This window comes from Sander lucioperca, chromosome 10, assembly GCF_008315115.2.
Source record: "Sander lucioperca isolate FBNREF2018 chromosome 10, SLUC_FBN_1.2, whole genome shotgun sequence".
Lineage (NCBI taxonomy): Eukaryota > Metazoa > Chordata > Actinopteri > Perciformes > Percidae > Sander > Sander lucioperca.
Genome location: NC_050182.1, coordinates 11,723,265 through 11,741,871, shown reverse-complemented (window position 1 = coordinate 11,741,871; position 18,607 = coordinate 11,723,265). Strand labels below are relative to the sequence as shown.

The window sequence follows — 18,607 nt, the reverse complement described above, 5'->3', positions numbered from 1 at the left end:
TCGTGATTATCATTTTGGCCATAATCGTGCAGCCCTACTATCTGTCCAATCTGAGTTTTCTGTTGCACGAACCTTTGAACGTACACATGTTCCACCAAAACAAGTTCCTTCCCGAGGTTTTTTTGCAGCGACACCGTGGCTCCGTCCCGGCGCTTAGCGCCGCTCAAGACAATTGTGATTGGTTTAAAGAAATGCCAATAAACCAGAGCATGTTTTTCTCCCATCCCAGAATGCTGTGTGGACTAGCCAGACCTTCCTCCACAGCACAGTGGAAGGAAGGTCAAGAAAAGCAATGCGAGACCAAGAGCGAATAAACTAGGCTACAGGGTAGTTTCCACAGAAGTTGACGATATACTGTAGGCTACGCATGGCCACACATGTAATCAGAGTAGAAGAAGTACAGGTTTCTAACCGTAAACAAAACAAGTCTCCATGGCCATCTAACCAATCTACTAGAGAAAAATGCAGAGAGGTCTTCAGGAATTTGGTTTAATTGGGAAAATTTTATTTGTTCTTTCATGTCAGCTGGTATCGACCATGTTTCAGGTTGTCTGGAGAAGAAGACACGTTATGGGAATATCCGTGAAGACGCCGACAGCAGAAGCAGCCGATCAGTCATGTTAGTTAAATGTTCGCTACGGCAGAACTTTTTCGGCAAAGGCGTTTCCATATCCCATTTAGTGCATCAACTCTTTTGCGCCAAAGGCAAAACCACCTCAGGCGAACATAAAAAACTGTTTTGCTTAATTGGGAAGTTTAATTGAATTTCCACACATTTTTTTCTAAAGCGATGCTTCAAAAGGAGCATTAAAAACATGTGAATGGAAGCATGGCCATTGATGTGAACCATTAGCTCTTCACATGTCCCCACCCCCTCCCAGTGACCTCTACCACATCAGCGTACGCAATTTTCACATTTACATATGACAATATAATGTGAAAAATTAACATATAAAAATGACAAAAAAAAGACGACCGCTGGGGCACAAACCTTCCTCGTATGCGTTAGTGTCTCCCTGCCTTTGTGACAGTCTCAGGTCGGTAATAAATATGGGTTCTTATCTCCTGCTGGACCAGTCCTTGTCTGGCTTTCAGTCTCAGTGCCAGTTTGCACCGTCTGTGGATGTCTGTTTATGGATGTATTCTGGTCGCTGACCGTCAGACGTTCCTCAGTTGTCAGCAGCTAGGATGGAAGAGGGGTTTGAGGTTTCTGAGGGGGCGGCCTCACTGTCAGTTTCCACTGAGAGCTCCTGCATGGAGTCTGTGGCCTCCTGCACGGCTTCACTCTCCTCTGAAACACAGAGACAATATAGTTGGGTCCCACTTTGCTTTAGTACAGACTCAAGCCAGCTGAGGTTGAGGTTAGCCATTGACAGTGTACATGCTGTTTCATGTTCTGTCAGGTTGGTTTAATGAACGTTACTTTCTTTCTGACAGAGTGCAACCTGGACAAGAATTTGATTTGTGTGAAGAAGCTTTAACATCATTCCGATAGATTGTAAAAGAGGCTCATCGTTTTCAGTTTTTACACATGAAAAGAAAAGAGAAGGAGTTTGGTTAAAACCACTTTCCCGTGAATTTTATGTCCCCATTCATCCCAAAGTTATGTTTCATGCCGCACGATGACACCGATCACTGTAGTTTAAAGTAAACGCAGTCCAACAGAAAATGCTTACAGTAATACACAGTGCATTGAGAAATAAGTTGATACTTATGTGCCAGAGTTCCTTTAAGTACACAAAAACAATAAATGGTGAAACCAAAATGGTGGTGCGATGGTATTTTTACAATCAGACTTTTTATTTTTTTTTAAGAATTTTATAAAATGTAACTTTTATATTTACCCACTTAATAAAAAAGAAATTATTTCCAGATTTCTTTCTTAGAAAAATGAAAATAAAACTAAAATACTGAGTCCCATATATTTATTTATTACTTATTTACATTTTGTAATTCCAATCCAAAACAAAAAGGCATGCACCGAGTTTTGCAAGTTTTCCAAAGAATGTTCCAAACTTTCATTAGATGCAATTAAAAGCTTATGCTTTAATGAATGTTTCATTCATCGCTTTGACAGAAGTGAATTTGCTGGGCCTTTGAAGTTCATTTCAGATATGTGCTGGTTAAAATGACCTTCCTGACGACAACGCTTGTATTTCTGTGTATTTTATTATTATGAAGCGATCCCCTCTTATCATGTGACACTCTGTAGAATGTAATCTGTGTGTGGGATTAGCGTTCACCCTGTGGTAGAGTTTCATGCCGTCATGTTTCGTCTCTTTGATAGATGAGGTACCTTGGCTCTGCTGCATCCTCAGTTTGGCTGATTCTGCCTCCTGCTTTTCTCTCTGCTCTTGGAGCTTCTTGCAAACTCTCTTGTGGGTGAACCACTGCATCTTTTGGCAGGCCTGGTCACAGTAGATCACCTAGTACCAAAAAATAAAACCAAGTGACTTTATTTGAACATGTGAGAGAGGAATATGAGAGAAGAAATAAAAGCACTGAAACAGCTTTTAATTGACAGTATGTGTATTTATGTTAGTTTTTTTTTGGTATATTGTTGAGGGAAAGCACATGTCTTACAAGTTTTTCTCCACATGAAAGCCATTACTGAATATATGAATTTAAAATTGTTAAAGGTCCTATGACATGCTGCTTTTTGGATGCTTTTAAATAGGCCTTAGTGGTCCCCTAATACTGTATCTGAAGTCTCTTTTATATCGACCTTAGTGGTCCCCTAATACTGTATCTGAAGTCTCTTTTATATAGACCTTAGTGGTCCCCTAATACTGTATCTGAAGTCTCTTTTCTATAGACCTTAGTGGTCCCCTAATACTGTATCTGAAGTCTCTTTTATATCGACCTTAGTGGTCCCCTAATACTGTATCTGAAGTCTCTTTTATATCGACCTTAGTGGTCCCCTAATACTGTATCTGAAGTCTCTTTTATATAGGCCTTAGTGGTCCCCTAATACTGTATCTGAAGTCTCTTTCCCGAAATTCAGACTTGGTGCAGAATTACAGCCACTAGAGCCAATCCCACAATGAGCTTTACTTAGGATGTGCCATTTCTGTGTCTGTAGCTTTAAATGTTATTGAGGAGGAGAGAGGGGGGGAGGGGGGCAAGGTGGAGGGTGGGGGTGTGGCCTTGACCAACTGCCATGCTTCCCTTGTTTTCAAGCCATGATGTCTCTCTCTTTCTCATGGGTGGGCCAAATTCTCTGGGCGGGCAAAGCAGAGAAAGGGGAGGTAACCTTTCCCCTTATGACCTCATAAGGAGGAGATTCCAGATCGGCCCATCTGAGCTTTCATTTTCTCAAAGGCAGAGCAGGATACCCAGGGCTCGGTTTACACCTATCACCATTTCTAGCCACTGGGGGACCATAGGCAGGCTGGGGGAACGCATATTAATGTTAAAAAACCTCATGAAATGAAATTTTCATGCCATGAAATACAATGTCCCTGTTGTTGTATCTGTTCAATCTCACTATCTAATAAAGGCAAACAAAACATAATAATACCTTTATCTTTATTCTTCTTAAAGAATGGAAGTTGATATCGAAACAACACTGAACTTTTTTGCACATGTAGAAAAGATGTAAATTGTTCAATTGCTGCCGTTTTTGACACTCACCATTTTACAGACGGAGCACCTCTTCTCGGCTCCCTTCTCTCCACAGGAGGCACAAAACTCTGCGTCCATGAAGCCGACCTGACCTGTGATGGCCTGAGTCAGCACTGACAGGGCTGTGGGGTCGTTGCCCTGCGATGATGGAAAGAAAAAAAAAACAGATTAGGCATGGCACAACAAAACATTAACACAGATAGTTTACAATTAGATGAGACTCATTCAAATCAGATGCAACGAAAACATGAGAGCCTTTTTTTCAGATGTACTGTGATGTAATACAAAGGATCAGAAAACTACTCTAAAATCACTTTGCTGGATATAATCATCTCTAAACAGTTTTCATCATTCATCCAGACTCACAATCTCCACAGGGGCGATACTCCGCACCAGCTGCTGCAGCAGAGTAGCATCACAGTAAGGGAACTTGCGAATGCACTCTCTGAGAAACTTCTCCTGGTACACGGGGAAGCCATCGCTGTCCCGACCCTTCAGCAAACTGCACGACAGGGATCAAAGAGCTCAAACAACTTAAGGAAAAATGTCCTAATGGTAGAATGATACAATACATTTCAGAGTGACTTAATAGGTTTTGAAAGATTTGTGTTAAAGTGCCCATATTATGAAAAAAACACTACGACTGACAACAAAGATGTTACAGCAGTGAGAGGTCTCACTCTGTAGCTAAAACAGAGACCTGAACACAGGGTGAAAAGAGGAGCTGCAGCAATGTGCAGTACAACAAGAATATGGTGTTTTTTTGAAAATTAAACCATGTAAACCTATTCTGGTACAACCTCAAAATACAATTATGAACCTGAAAATGAGCATAATATGGCCACTTTAATGTTAAGCTGAAAAAAGCCATGTCTAGACAGAGGTCCAGTCATGATCTGTAAAGCGCAGATACAATCATGTCCAAACCTGCATCACTATCTACTAAAACTTTTTTTTTTTTTTTAAGATTATTTTTTGGGGCTTTTCCCTTTATTATAGTGACGGTGGATAGACATGAAAGAGGGAGAGAGATGGGGGATGACACGCAGCAAAGGGCCGCAGGTCGGATTAGAACCCAGGCCGCTGCAGGACTCAGCCAACATGGGGCGAGCGCTCTAACTGGGTGAGCTAGAGGCCGCCCCTATCTACTAAAACTTATAATAAAATTAATTGGATTTGGTTAAAGAGAAGATATTTTTGGAACTGCAAACATGTATTCATCCCACAAGAGGAAGATGAAAAATATGTGATGAAAATATTAGTTATTACAGAGTGATGTTGTCAGCTCAAAAAAGAAGAAGATCAAAGACTAAATGAGTTATGACAAAAGAAGAAGATCAAAGACTAGTTATGACAAAACAGTGGTTAAACTTTTAAAACTGCTTCATCGCTTCACCCATTTCCATTTCAAAATGGTAAACCTCAGCGTGGCCCTTTGGTAAATAATGAAAAACGCAATGTGGCTATTTAGCGCCTAAAATAGGTCACAAATCCTCAGCAAATATCCCCCATGGCCTCACCTCTTGATGAGGCCGTCCAGCTTGTCCTCGCGGTCCTTGAGGAAGGACGCACACTTTCCCAGCACGCAGCTGATGTAGTGCATCTTCATGGCCAGCACCTCGTTCATGTCCTGCTGCTTGATGCACTTCTCACAGATGAGCTCCATCACCCGGCGGCATTTCTCAAGAGCCTCCACCTCCGCCAACAGCGGGTTCTCCTTCACCAGCATCACCATCTGCAAAACACAAGAGATGCTTATCAAGTTCCAGTTATTTAAAAAAAAGAGTCCTCCACAAATTTAACATTTCACTTTTATAACATTGTCGGAACCACGATGGACAGTTAAAAGATTAAAATCAATGCAGAAGAACCCAGGATATCTTTTGTTCCATGCATTTTTCTTCCTTATCAAAACCTAGCGCCTACATTACCCACAATGCTCACCCACCGACAGTTCCACCGTCGATTCTGATGTGTTATGTTATGCATAGTAAGGGTTAACGTAGCCTCCAGCCTGCAGCAGAGATGAGGAGCGGGCTACAGAGGTCTGGTGAGATCACTTCTTTCTAACCTCACAACCCCTGATTTTTTCTCATTTTCAAACTTTTAGTCTTCAAACCCAACGACGCTAAATCAAGTGACATCATGAGGCAAATTATAAGATTTTGTGCCGCTCTCTCTGGAGCCACAAAGGGCTTTATACAACCCCTTTACATATATACAGTAGTAGCCTTAACAGTAGGCAAATTTGTACCAAGCTGTTTGAAGTCGTGTTTATTTTGGTACAAATTTAACCTCATTTTGTGCCGTCATGCATGGTGCAAAGACCCAAGAAGCACAAGAGCATGCTGCTTTCCAATCCAACTAAACACTGCAGCAGCTGATTAGTTCTCTGATTACTTGTCCCCTCCATATGAAGGACTATAATCAGTTAAATTGGCTGCTGGTGTGTTTTGATTAAGAACCACTCATGCAGACAATGTGTCTGCTTTACTGCTAATATTCCCCAGAAATGTTCAAGGAGGTATTCGCAGGTGGTTGGATGAGGAAGCTGCGGGGCTGCAGGATGGAGAGATTAATTTCGTCTGCACCTGAACACATATTTACAAAACAATGACTGTATTACCAGTCCCTGTCCAGCGGCGCCCTACCTTGACGGGGTTCAGGTTGGTGCTCATGATGACCTTGTGGAGGGGTCCGGCCAGTTTGGGCGGCAGCTTGGGTTCCTTCTCCAAACCCTGGGGCTTGGTGTAGTAATCCAGTCTGGCACGGGAGAAGAAGTTGTTGATCACGGTGACACAGTCGTGCTGCCCTGAGGAGGGAAACGAAGAGACGGTTCATTTTTCAACATGAATGTAGCGTTGGTCACAGTTTTATGTTTAGTCAGAGCAAGTTACAAGCTATTTAGGTGCAACACTAGAATAACAGTTTGCATCAGTGCAAACAGACCTTGCCTCTTTCACCAACTTCAGACCAGTTGGAGGCTTTTTTTTTTGTCCAAATGTGTTTGATTTGGTCTGTATGTTCAGGCAGTGTAGTGCAAGCGGCCCAAAAGCTGTCTGCGTAAATTGTACCCTTTCCCATTACAACAAAGACAAGCAAACATTTGGTAATTTTATAAAAGGAACAAAGTTACTGGGTAAATGTTCCTGACTGACAAAGAAGTGCTGCGTGATCCCTGGTCATTGTGAGTGTGATGATACAAGGCTTAAGAACAACGGACCGTTGTGTGAATGTCACCAACAGACGTACCGACAAAGGCAGCCATCTGTGAGGCGGTCCTTCCAACGGAGTTAACCACGTCGGTTTCCGCTCCGGCGTCCAACATCATCCACGTGATATCAGTCTTACCTACAGGCCAGAGGAAGACGAGTCACAGTACATACGGGGAGAGACTTTCCAGAATAACAGCCTATATAAAACATATTTCTGTAATGATCCAGTCCAACATTTAAAATAGTTCATCTGTTACATTAATAGCATACCTGACAGGCCAGCAAACATCAGCGCTGTGTATCCGTGCTCATGTTCATTGCAATTCACGTCCGCGCCGTGTTGCAGCAGCAACTTGCACATGTCTGCTTTTCCTTTGTAAGCAGCGTGCATGAGAGGAGTCATCCCATACTGTGGACAAGACAAAAAAGCTGAAAGTTACTGCGAAATGTACAGGAACAATTTAACTTTTAGATGAGCAAAAACTATGAAAAAAATGGTTGCTACAAAACAAAAACAAATAGAGTTTAATCGTGAATATGCCAAGCATTTTGGATACTGTCCTAATAATAATAATTATTATAATAATAATAATAATAATAATAATATTAATAATAAAGAGTTTAAACAGTTATATATAGTTCATATTTAGCATTTTTATTTTTCATCTCTGTCTGTGTTGTCCTAATGACGGCACCGTCACCAGTTGTAATGTTATTTGTACTGTGAAGTTGAAATATCCAGTCGGCTTAATGAAGACCATTAAGCCGACTGGATTTACATGCATTAAGGACTGCAACTAATTTTTTGAATTTTCTCAATTAAATCACTTTGTCAATCAAATTTGAGCTAATAGAGAAACTTTCCCATTTTAAATTACCCATTTTGTCTGACAAACAAAACCTAAAGACAATCAGTTTACAACTTTACATGATCATATGATATAATACAGGCCTAAATGATATAAAATTGAAAGAAAGCAAAAACCTCACAGCTTCCATTACTTAACAGAACGTTTCAAACACCTGCTGTTGACAGGCGGACACGTAAAAGTGACAGAGAGAAAGAAGAAAGGACATGAAGGGCCACTTCCAAAGCCCTCCAGCGTGGTGAGTCACGCGTCCTCTTGTCCCACACATATGTCACTGGACAAAGAAAGAGCTTTACTTAAGGATCTTATGTTTTCTCTTCTACATTCGACACATTTGCACGAATGGTTACATTCAGGTCAGAGATGCAAGCTAAAGGCTGTTTTACAGTCGCCGCAGCCAAGCTGGCGCACGTGAATTTTACGTCAAAATGACGTAGATCTCGCTGGCGCGCCAGGATTTTGAGTGCGCGAGCAGAGGGCGCGCACCACTCTATTTTTTTCAGCGGTGCGCGACAAAGCAGAAACCGGCAGCATGGACGAGTTCACAGACAACCGGATGCCAGGACTCTCAGAGTGACTGCAAGTCTCTCTTTTAAACTTACTGGGTTAAGATGAGTTCTTTTATGGTGAATGAAAGGCTTAATCCGACGAAGTAGGTCATCGATTCAAATCGAAGCATTGACGGCAATGCTGCTGCCAGTTCTGCGTTGTTTACCTTTTTATTCTTCTTCTAGTCCGTAGAAATAGCAAAGTCGGTAGCCTTTGCTCATTAGCACCACCTCTGCTCAGGAGAAGACTGCAACTATTGAAGATGTAATAGTATTCCCGCAAAATCCTTTATTATCAGACCACTTCTTAATAACTTTCGAATTCTTACTACCCGATTATACGAAATTAGATAAAAGCTTCTACGCTATCTGACAGTGCTATAGCTAAATTCAAGGAAGATATTCCAACAGCACTAAACTCATTACCGTGCCGTATTATAACAGAGGATCTTTATGTAAACTTTAGTCCCTCTCAAATTGATAATTTCGTAGACGGTGCTACGGCCTGCCTACGGACTACTTTAGACTATGTTGCTTCCCTTAAAAAGAAGACGATGAAGCAAAGGAAACTAGCACCTTGGTATAACTCCCAAACTCGTAAATTAAAGCAAATCTCGCGCAAACTTGAAAGTAAATGGCGTTCCACCAAACTGGAAGAATCTCGTTTAGACTGGCAAAACAGTCTGAAAACCTATAGGAAGACCCTAAGAAAGGCCAGATGAGACTACTATTCATCACTAATAGAAGAAAATAAGAACAACCCAAGATTTCTTTTCAGCACTGTAGCCAGGCTGACAGATAGCCACAGCTCTATTGAGCCATCTATTCCTATAGCTCTCTCTTTAACGATAAAATTATAACAATTAGAGATACTATTCATCACCTCTTGCCCCCAACCTCTAATGGGTCACCTTTAACTGACAGACTGCTAGAAAGAACGACTAGACCTGACATATACTTAGATTGCTTTTATCCTATAAACCCTCAACAATTAATGTTAAAGGTCTCTTCAGCAAAGCCATCTACCTGTCTCTTGGACCCCATCCCAACGAGGCTACTTAAAGAAGCGTTACCCGTGGTTAACACTTCATTACTAGATATGATCAATATGTCTTTATTGACAGGTTATGTACCGCAGTCATTTAAAGTAGCTGTGATAAAACCTCTACTGAAAAAACCCACCCTCGATCCTGAGGTCTTAGCCAACTATAGACCTATATCTAACCTTCCCTTTCTCTCCAAGATCCTTGAGAAAGTAGTCGCTAATCAGTTATGTGATTTTCTACATAGCAATAGCTTATTTGAGGACTTTCAGTCAGGATTTAGAAAGCATCATAGCACAGAGACGGCACTGGTGAAAATCACTAACGATCTTCTAACTGCATCAGACAAAGGACTTGTCTCCGTACTTGTCTTATTAGATCTTAGTGCTGCATTCGATACTATTGACCATACCATCCTCTTACAGAGACTGGAACATTTAGTTGGCATTAAAGGAATCGCACTAAACTGGTTTAAGTCCTACTTCTCTGATCGATCGCAATTTGTTAATGTTAACAATAAACCCTCCAATTACGCTAAAATTAACCATGGCGTTCCTCAAGGCTCAGTGCTTGGACCAATTCTATTCTCCTTATATATGCTTCCTCTAGGCAATATTATTAGGAAACACTCTATTAACTTTCACTGTTATGCGGATGACACCCAATTATATCTGTCAATTAAGCCAGACGAAACCAGCCAGTTAGCTAAACTTCAAGCTTGCATTAAAGATATAAAATCATGGATGGCCTACAATTTCCTGATGTTAAACTCAAACAAAACCGAAGTTATTGTGCTGGGCCCGAAACACCTACGAACCTCATTAGCCGAAGATATAATTACTCTGGATGGCATTGCCCTGGCCTCCAGTACTACTGTCAGAAATCTAGGAGTTATTTTTGATCAGGATCTATCCTTTAACGCCCATCTAAAACAAACCTCTAGAACAGCCTTTTTTCACCTTCGTAACATTGCTAAAATTAGGAACATCCTGTCTCAAAACGATGCAGAAAAACTAGTCCATGCATTCGTTACTTCCAGGCTGGACTACTGTAATTCCTTATTATCAGGATGCTCAAATAAGTCCCTTAGGACTCTCCAGCTGATCCAGAATGCTGCAGCGCGTGTTCTGACAAGAACTAAGAAAAGAGATCATATTTCTCCTGTATTAGCTTCTCTCCATTGGCTTCCTGTAAAATCCAGGATTGAATTTAAAATCCTTCTTCTGACCTATAAAGCTCTAAATGGTCAAGCTCCTTCATATCTTGAGGACCTCTTAGTACCTTATTGTCCCACTAGAGCACTACGCTCCCAGAATGCAGAGTTACTTGTGGTTCCTAGAGTCTCTAAAAGTAGAATGGGAGGCAGAGCCTTCAGCTATCAGGCTCCTCTCCTGTGGAACCAGCTCCCAATCTGGGTTCGGGGGGCAGACACCGTCGCTACATTTAAGACTAAACTGAAAACTCTCCTCTTTGATAAAGCTTATAGTTAGGGAGTGAGGAGTTGCAGTGAACGCCTAGACCGGCGGGGCAGGGTGTATAGCTGCAGACACAGCACCCCTGCTTCTCTCTGCTTCTCTTTACAGTCATCAGATTTACCTATCGTATAATCAATAATATAGTGCCTCTCCTAGTTATGCTGTTATAATTCTAGACTGCCGAGGAAGTTCCTTCTTATGACACGCTCTTTTCTTTTGTTTCCTTTTATGCACATCCTGTCTCAGAAGTGCTTGTTACTCACCTAGCTCTGGGGAGTTTACTCCCCGGAGTCCTTATGTTTCTTCTTCGCCCAGAACATCGCCTCGGATTAGGGTGACACCAAGACCTGGGTCTTGGGTGCAGCTGTGGCTATGGACCTGCTACACCCTGCTACGCTCTGCGATTCCCTGCAATGCCCGGCTACGTCCTGCTGCGTCCACCGCGTCCACCCATGCTCTTCTGTGCCACGCTACATCCTGTACCGTCATAACCCCAACCGTCAGACACCGCCCACCAAGAGTCTGGGTCTGCCGAGGTTTCTTCCTAAAAGGGAGTTTTTCCTCACCACTGTCGCAATAGCCACTGCTAATGCTTGCTCTTGGGGGAACTATTGGAATTGTTGGGGCTTTATAGAGTGTGGTCTAGACCTACTCTATCTGTAAAGTGTCTCGAGATAACTCTTGTTATGATTTGATACTATAAATAAAATTGAACTAGTGTCACGACCACGCACGAGTATAAATAGTTACGGCGCTCCCATGATATTGAAGAATACGGCACATATGCGGCGTTTAAAGTTGGTCACAATGATTAATATAAGGCAAACTTTATAGAAACCTGTCAGGTCGTTTGATGCAGCAGAAATATAATAATATTGTAATAACACAACTGAAGCTACAACTATAGCTAAATTAATATGATAGTAAAACTTTCAATTTTAGTGATGCATCGTTGCTTTAGGACGTACCAGAAGATATGTCACTCCTGGCTGCCATTTGATTAGGTTTAAGTAGTACAATCCAATCTTTAAAATCTACCTTGCAGCAGACAAAATATGTTTGATACTGGCAGTAGAGAGGAGTCTTTGAGGACTGTTAAATGTCTTAAAAAACGCAGCAGGTTAAGTCAAATTTAAGGCTTGGTTTTTGTGCCTCAAAATGAATCATCAATCAACTAGTGTCAACTATCAAAAGTGTAATTAGATACGATTTTGACAACAGTGTTTTTCTATATCACCAGCACCATTTTTTTATACTTATCCTTTATATTGTAGTTTTGTGCAAATAGATTAAACTTTTTTTTATTTTATCCCTATTTTTTTTTTTTTTTTTTTACTTGTGTGATTTTCTTTTTATACATATTTAATGGGCATTGTTGGGGGGGCTGAGATCTAAGATTTTCATTGCCAACAACTGCTTCTCCGTTATTGTGCGTATGACAAATAAGTAACTTCAACGTCAATTGGGAGAAATTCAGCTTATCCTTTAAGAGTCAGAAATGCTGTGTTACCTCATCCAAGCAGTTGACTCGAACATCCTTACAGCCCAGCAGCCTCGAGGCCTCTTGAACATTTCCTAAGTGCATACAAAACAGTATTATTGCAGTATAAATACAAACACCAAGCTTTACCAGCAGTTTATGCAGATCTCGACAGTAACCCCCCCCCTTTTTTTTTTTTTCCTGTTATGTGTCTGTTATCATGTAACTGTTACATAACATACAACAAAAACTTCCACAAACACAACGTTATGTCATCCTGGAAGTTGAGTTCACTGAGGTGGGCATGTTAATACAGACAGCTATCACATGTACACATTAGTAGCTAGCTGTTATCTGACATTAGCTGACGTTTTCACCAAGCAAACTCACAACTAAGTTAATTACTATGGTTTAACTAGACAGTCACCGAGCAGCAAAAGTGTCAGGCTGACATTATTTAGTAATATTTGGAACGTAATTAATCATACAAGCAAACAAGAGCTAGCCCCTGTGTGAGTTCTAGACGGATTAGCGTTAGCCGAAGAGGCTTAACGTTACCTGCAGTAATAACCTCAAACAACTCCTTCTCGCTTGGAGACAAGTCTCCCTTCTTAGGAGCAGACATGTTGGTGATTAATAGTTTAAAATTAGACTATAACGGCACAAATAAAGCGCAGAGTTCTTGTTTAAAAGTCTTGCTTTCCGTGGTTGTAGCAGTCTGCTCGGGCATGGAGGCTAGCCAGGTTGAGCTGTCATTTGGAATACACCACTGCGTGTAGGTTAGCAGGGGTGTAGTAGGTTACAACCAAAAATACTTACATTTTTAGTCTGATAGCTTGCACAGATTTCTAAAAATAATTCAACTACAATACAGTGAGATATATTTGTAGGATATATTATAGTTACTCCAAGCGAAGACACAGTCAAATGTGCACATTCATAACGGATATCACCCCCTGTTCTTTCACTAAAATAATCAATTCCACAGAAGTCTAGAAAGTTCATTCGGAATTGAAATGTTTCCTCTCGGATGACAGGTGTGGATAGTGTCATCGTAATCCTCCTTATCCATATTTATATCCAGATTAATAATCTGCTTTTTTTCCACAATAAAGAGATGAAATAGTCCACTTTCCTAGCTGTTGTTTCGCTCTGTCACCACACTCCTGTTTAAAGCCTACATTTCTCTGATTTACGTTCTCCATTTAGCCTATTACAATGTAAAAGACTTGATTGATTCTCATCACTTCAGAATGATCGGGCTGCTGTTGTTTTGTGGTTGGTTGTAAACTTAATCCACTCTTGAATAAGAAACTATTGATGCAGGTTTTTTAATAATTATCTGTTGATTTACTCCAGTCCAGCAGGTGGCAGTGGTGTTCATTTGGCTTACTTAGTTTCATGTCTGTAGCTTTACACCAAACAGACGGCTCTGGAGAATACTTCCTGGTATGTATGAAGCTGAGGGTATAGTCCATAGATATATATATATCTATGGTATAGTCTCTTATATACTGTCTATGGGTATAGTTTGGGTTAGGGTTAGGCTGTCTTTCTTTCTCTCTCTCTCTATCACTCTGGGGTTAGGGTTAGGGCATATTTCTGTTTCTGCAGTGTTTTGGCATATTTAAGACAGTTATTCTTATATACTTTCAATTTGTATTTATATCATTTGGGCTTAAATTACATGTCAAGTAGCATCCACTGAATGTGTGAGAAGGAAACAGCAGAAATAAAGCCTATTTTGTTGTTGTCTGGATCCTCAAGCTTCATCATTTGTGAGTAAGGTAAGTGATACACACTATACTGTATAAAATATTGACCAACGCCAACAATAACACTAGCAAGATGATGTGTGTAGAGCATAATTGATATTGATGCTCCCAGTGGTGGAAGAAGTATTCAGATCCTTAAGTAAAAGTATCAATACCACACTGTAAAAAATACTTAACTACTAGTAAAAGTCCTGCATTCAAAAATGTAAGTAAAAGTGTGTGAGTATAAGCAAATTGTATTTTAAGTATCCATTTTAAAAGTAGTGATTGTGCAATAAAATGTGCCCTGTCAAGAGTTTTACGATGATGTTTCTGGATTTATATGTATGTTGCATTTTACTGCTGTAGATGTTTAAGGTTGTGCTAACTCCTTTACTGAGAAGCAGTGGCCGCAAAAACTGTTCTGTCCTGTTAGTAGTGTCCTGAGGAGTGTCCCGGGACAGTCAGACACTGTCCTGTGACACCCAGACACTGTCCTGTGACACCCAGACAATGTCCTGTGACTCCATGACTGTCCCGGGACAGTCAGATACTGTCCTGTGCATTGTCCTGTGACACCCAGACACTGTCCTGTGACACCCAGACACTGTCCTGTGACTCCAAGACTGTCCTGGGACAGTCATGGGAGTCACAGGACAGTGTACAGGACAGTGTCTGACTGTCCCGGGACACTAACAGGACAGGACAGTTTTTGCTGCCACTGCTGCTGCCTTTACTGTTGGGTAGTTTAATCTATAGCGATGCATCATATTCTATAAGATCATCATATGTTTGTAGCGTCGAAACACCTGTGAGAACCACATTACTCTAAAAACTCAACTTTTCATGGTGTCAGAAAAACAGCCCTGTTTTCAGCTTTGTGACCATGCATTTTCCAGCTGATCCACGAGATTATTAGAGACTTTATTTAGCTTAAGAAGTAGGAGAATTTTCTGGGGATACATGGTTTTCACTGGACAGGAAGGGGATGAAAAGTTGTAATTTGAATCTAAAGCTGACAGACAAATGTAGTGGAGTAAAAAAGTTCAATATTTACCTCTGAGATTTAGTGGAGTAGAAGTATAAAGTTGCATGAAATGGAACTAACACAAGTGAAGTGCAAGTACATTAAATTTGTACTTGAGTAAATGTAGTTAGTTGCATTCCACCACTGACTGCTCCAATGCTAAAAAGATGCTCAACACACACCGTGTTCCCTCTTTACTATTCAGCTCTGACTGGAAATGAAACAGGAGCACCAGGATCTCATCCTTCAGGCGTGCGGTGCTTCGTCCCTGCGCGTTGGTGCAAAGATCCAGACACTGTGGAGTGGTTATGGGGAGATAGTTAGGCTGCACCTGGAGGGCTGCGAGCGGCCATCAGTGGTCGTCAAACATGTCAAGTTTCCAGAGGAGGCCGAGCATCCCGGAGGCTGGAACACAGATCGCTCCCACACACGTAAAGTGAGATCCTACCAGGTGGAGACACACTGGTACCAGAACTATTCCACCAATCAGAGCTGCCGGGCCCCCGCCTGTCTGGCCGCCTGTTCCTATGGAGACGAGATGCTGATCGTGCTGGAGGATCTGGATGTGGCTGGTTATGATCAGAGAAGGTATGACCACAGAAAATGTTGTATGAAATGGACAGTCTGTAGTTATGCAAGTAGCGCATCAAATGAATGGGCAAATTCAAAATGCCCATTAAACTGATGTAGTTTAACATTTTGTAGGTGCTGAAAATTGGGCGAACAGGAAGGCCAAGATTTGAAAAATACTAAGGTCATGGGTCCAGATTCTCCCAATTCATCCCCACCCACCTTTTTGATTTTAGCTTGTGAAATTTCATATATTCAGATATTTTCATAAATATTTTCATCTTGTCATACTGTAATTGTATTCATGTACTTATGTGTTTAGTTATATTTTCTCTAAATGTCATTCTCTAACATAATGTTCTAAAAACTATTTCAAGTTTCTTCATACTGCCAGGATACAATTCTAGTGGCGAAATATAAAATCTCTTTATATTATTTAAAATATTTAAATTTTTGCTGAAAAACAGTGTGCATAATTTCCATAGACTGTGTAAAATAGCTAATTACTGAATGTAATCTCTTCTACAAGACCAAGGGACATGTTCTCAGTGTCCTCGAGGGTAGCTACAGCCCTGTGTAGGAATCAAAGTGGTTTTAAGTTTTGGTCTCATGTTTTAAAGGAGGAAACATTTCTTCATGGCTCATTAAATGTGGTTGCAAGTACCCTAAAAAAAAAAAAAAAAGATCTGAAAATCAGCAGTTCAACCATATAGCATTTTTTACATTTCAAATTCAATGTGCTGGAGTACAGAACCAAAATAAAAACAGTTGGAAACTGCATGTGTAGGTGGGGCTCTGCATTAGCACTCTGCTGACCTTTTCTTTTCAACATAATCCTACATAATGAAAACATTTGTCAATTTCAAGACACGTTTTCCAGGTCTTTCAAGGCATGGAGAAGAGTGAGACGTACATTACAGTATAAATAAATGTCATGCTGGATGAATAAGGTTGATTGTTTTTCTTTGTAGGGCCAGCGTGAAGGACCGAGAAATAAAGGCTTGTCTCAGCTGGCTTGCCCACTTCCACGCTCTCTTCCTGGGTGTGGCACCAGAGGGCCTGTGGCCTGTCGGCACCTACTGGCACCTGGAGACCCGGCCAGACGAGCTGGAGGCCATGGACCACGCCGAGCTCAAAGCAGCGGCCGGTGACATTGACAAGATACTCAACGAATGTCGCTTTAAGACCGTCGTTCACGGAGACGCCAAGTTAGCCAACTTCTGTTTTTCCCAGAGTGGACGGGATGTGGCAGCCGTAGACTTCCAGTATGTTGGAGGGGGCTGTGGGATGAAAGATGTTGTGTATTTTTTAGGAAGCTGCATGGAGGAGAGGGAGTGTGAAAAGAGGGTACCAGGCCTGCTGGACTACTATTTCACAGAATTAAATCAATCTGTGAAAAAAGATGTGGACTTTGCTGCCCTGGAGAAAGAGTGGAGGGAGATGTTTGCATTTGCCTGGACAGATTTTCATCGCTTTCTGCTGGGATGGATGCCTGGGCACTGGAAGATCAACCGGTACAGTAAACAGTTGACCAAGGAGGTTCTCCGCAAACTGAAACTGTAATCCGGATCAAAAACTTTTTAACTTCAGACAACCAGAGAACTGAACATGTGGCAGGAAGGTGACCGGTTTCAACCTGGAAAAACGAATCACTCACAAACATCTTTGTACAGTGAAGCATGCTTATCGAAACAATTCTACATAAATAAAAGTTTGTGAAAAATGCTCAGGCTTTTCTTTCCTATACTGCAGCTTTTTGGACTGAGAAAACATTATACCTGACATTTTAAAAACTAAACATTAATAATAATAAAAAAAGAAATCAACAGATGGCTTGGCAAGGATTCATTGCAGTCCTATTTTGCTGTAAAATACCTTTTCTTATCGTCTTTCCCTTTAGCAGAAATGAGTCCATGTGTTGCATGCAATTCTGTGACCCACCCACCATGATTTGACTGTCGGCTACTTTGCTTCTGCATACATTTCTATCATTCTCAGTCACATACTGGATGTTTATAGCTGTTACAAAAAAGGTGGCTCCCACAGTATTTAGAAAGTGTAGCAAATTTTGATAACTGTAACAAGAACGTGATTATACAGATACTAAAAGGGTCACACATTTTGATAACTATAAGACAGCATTGTGACCCGATAGAGTTTTTGATAACTAAAGAAAAGTTTGTGACGCTATAAATACAAAAAGGCTGACAAAAGTGTATAGCCTACAAACATTTGTGACCCTAAGATAGAGACAGGATCACACATTTTGATAACTGTAATACAAAGTGTGACCTTACAGAAATAGTCAAAGATTTTGATAACTGTAAAGAAAAAAACTATGACCCTACAGATACATAATGGATAATGAATGTTGAAAACTGTATACAGAGAAATGTAACATCATAGGCCTATGTAAAACAACAACGCTGAAGTTGGCTTCCGATTCGCAGCTTCCATTTCGGCAATTAAGGGGAAATTTAAGGGGAACTTAAAACTGTCCGATTCAGCAGGGAAACATAATTTACATTGCTGAGTGACTGATCCTCCGTTTTTTTAACCTCTTACTGTATTGAAAGAGTGTTAGTCATTAAGGTAAATTATTAATTATGCCTAAAACACACTTTTAGATTTGTGAAAGCTTTATTGTCTTTATGAGAACGCAATAAAGGGAGATTTTACTGGGTTTTTTCTTTATATGTAGACCACGTAAGATATGTGTATACCTAGACTTGTCAATCTGGACTAGATTAACCCAGAGAGGCTAAAGATTCTTAAAAACCCAGTTTCAGATTTGTGAAAGCTTTATTCTATTTGTGAAAATGCAATAAAGGGAGATTTTACTATTTTTTTCATATGTAGACCACATTGGACCAGGTCCAGATCCAAAACCACCTGGTCTATTGTGGTCTACATATGAAAAAAAGACAACTTCAGCGTCGTTGTAAATATAGCCTCATATCTATGGATAGCCTACAGAGAGGGTCACACTTTTTTTTATAGCC

At 40.8% G+C, this 18,607-nt stretch overlaps 2 protein-coding genes across 6 annotated transcripts; one reads left to right on the top strand and one right to left on the bottom strand.

The window, feature by feature from the left end:
* Positions 1 to 483: 483 nt before the first annotated feature.
* Positions 484 to 13,035, bottom strand: ankmy2a (ankyrin repeat and MYND domain containing 2a). 2 transcript variants are annotated; one of them, XM_031279570.2, is made up of 10 exons: positions 12,813 to 13,035; positions 12,285 to 12,349; positions 7,110 to 7,248; positions 6,877 to 6,975; positions 6,276 to 6,436; positions 5,145 to 5,359; positions 3,991 to 4,126; positions 3,634 to 3,762; positions 2,297 to 2,426; positions 484 to 1,291 (listed from the first exon to the last, which is right to left on the bottom strand). In XM_031279570.2, the coding sequence occupies exons 1-10, from the start codon at positions 12,877 to 12,879 to the stop codon at positions 1,170 to 1,172; spliced, it is 1,263 nt and encodes a 420-aa protein (XP_031135430.1). In that variant the 5' UTR covers positions 12,880 to 13,035; the 3' UTR covers positions 484 to 1,169. The 2 variants fall into 2 exon arrangements, with proteins under 2 accessions (XP_031135430.1, XP_031135431.1); XM_031279571.2 differs by having other exon boundaries at positions 484 to 1,288.
* A 550-nt stretch (positions 13,036 to 13,585) lies between these two features.
* Positions 13,586 to 17,330, top strand: pkdc (protein kinase-like domain containing). 4 transcript variants are annotated; one of them, XM_036006154.1, is made up of 4 exons: positions 13,765 to 13,799; positions 13,849 to 14,041; positions 15,241 to 15,623; positions 16,577 to 17,330. In XM_036006154.1, the coding sequence occupies exons 3-4, from the start codon at positions 15,253 to 15,255 to the stop codon at positions 17,166 to 17,168; spliced, it is 963 nt and encodes a 320-aa protein (XP_035862047.1). In that variant the 5' UTR covers positions 13,765 to 13,799; positions 13,849 to 14,041; positions 15,241 to 15,252; the 3' UTR covers positions 17,169 to 17,330. The 4 variants fall into 4 exon arrangements, with proteins under 4 accessions (XP_031135432.1, XP_035862047.1, XP_031135435.1 ...); XM_031279572.2 differs by lacking the exons at positions 13,765 to 13,799; positions 13,849 to 14,041 and adding an exon at positions 13,586 to 13,703; XM_031279575.2 differs by lacking the exon at positions 13,765 to 13,799 and having other exon boundaries at positions 13,823 to 14,032.
* Positions 17,331 to 18,607: the final 1,277 nt, after the last annotated feature.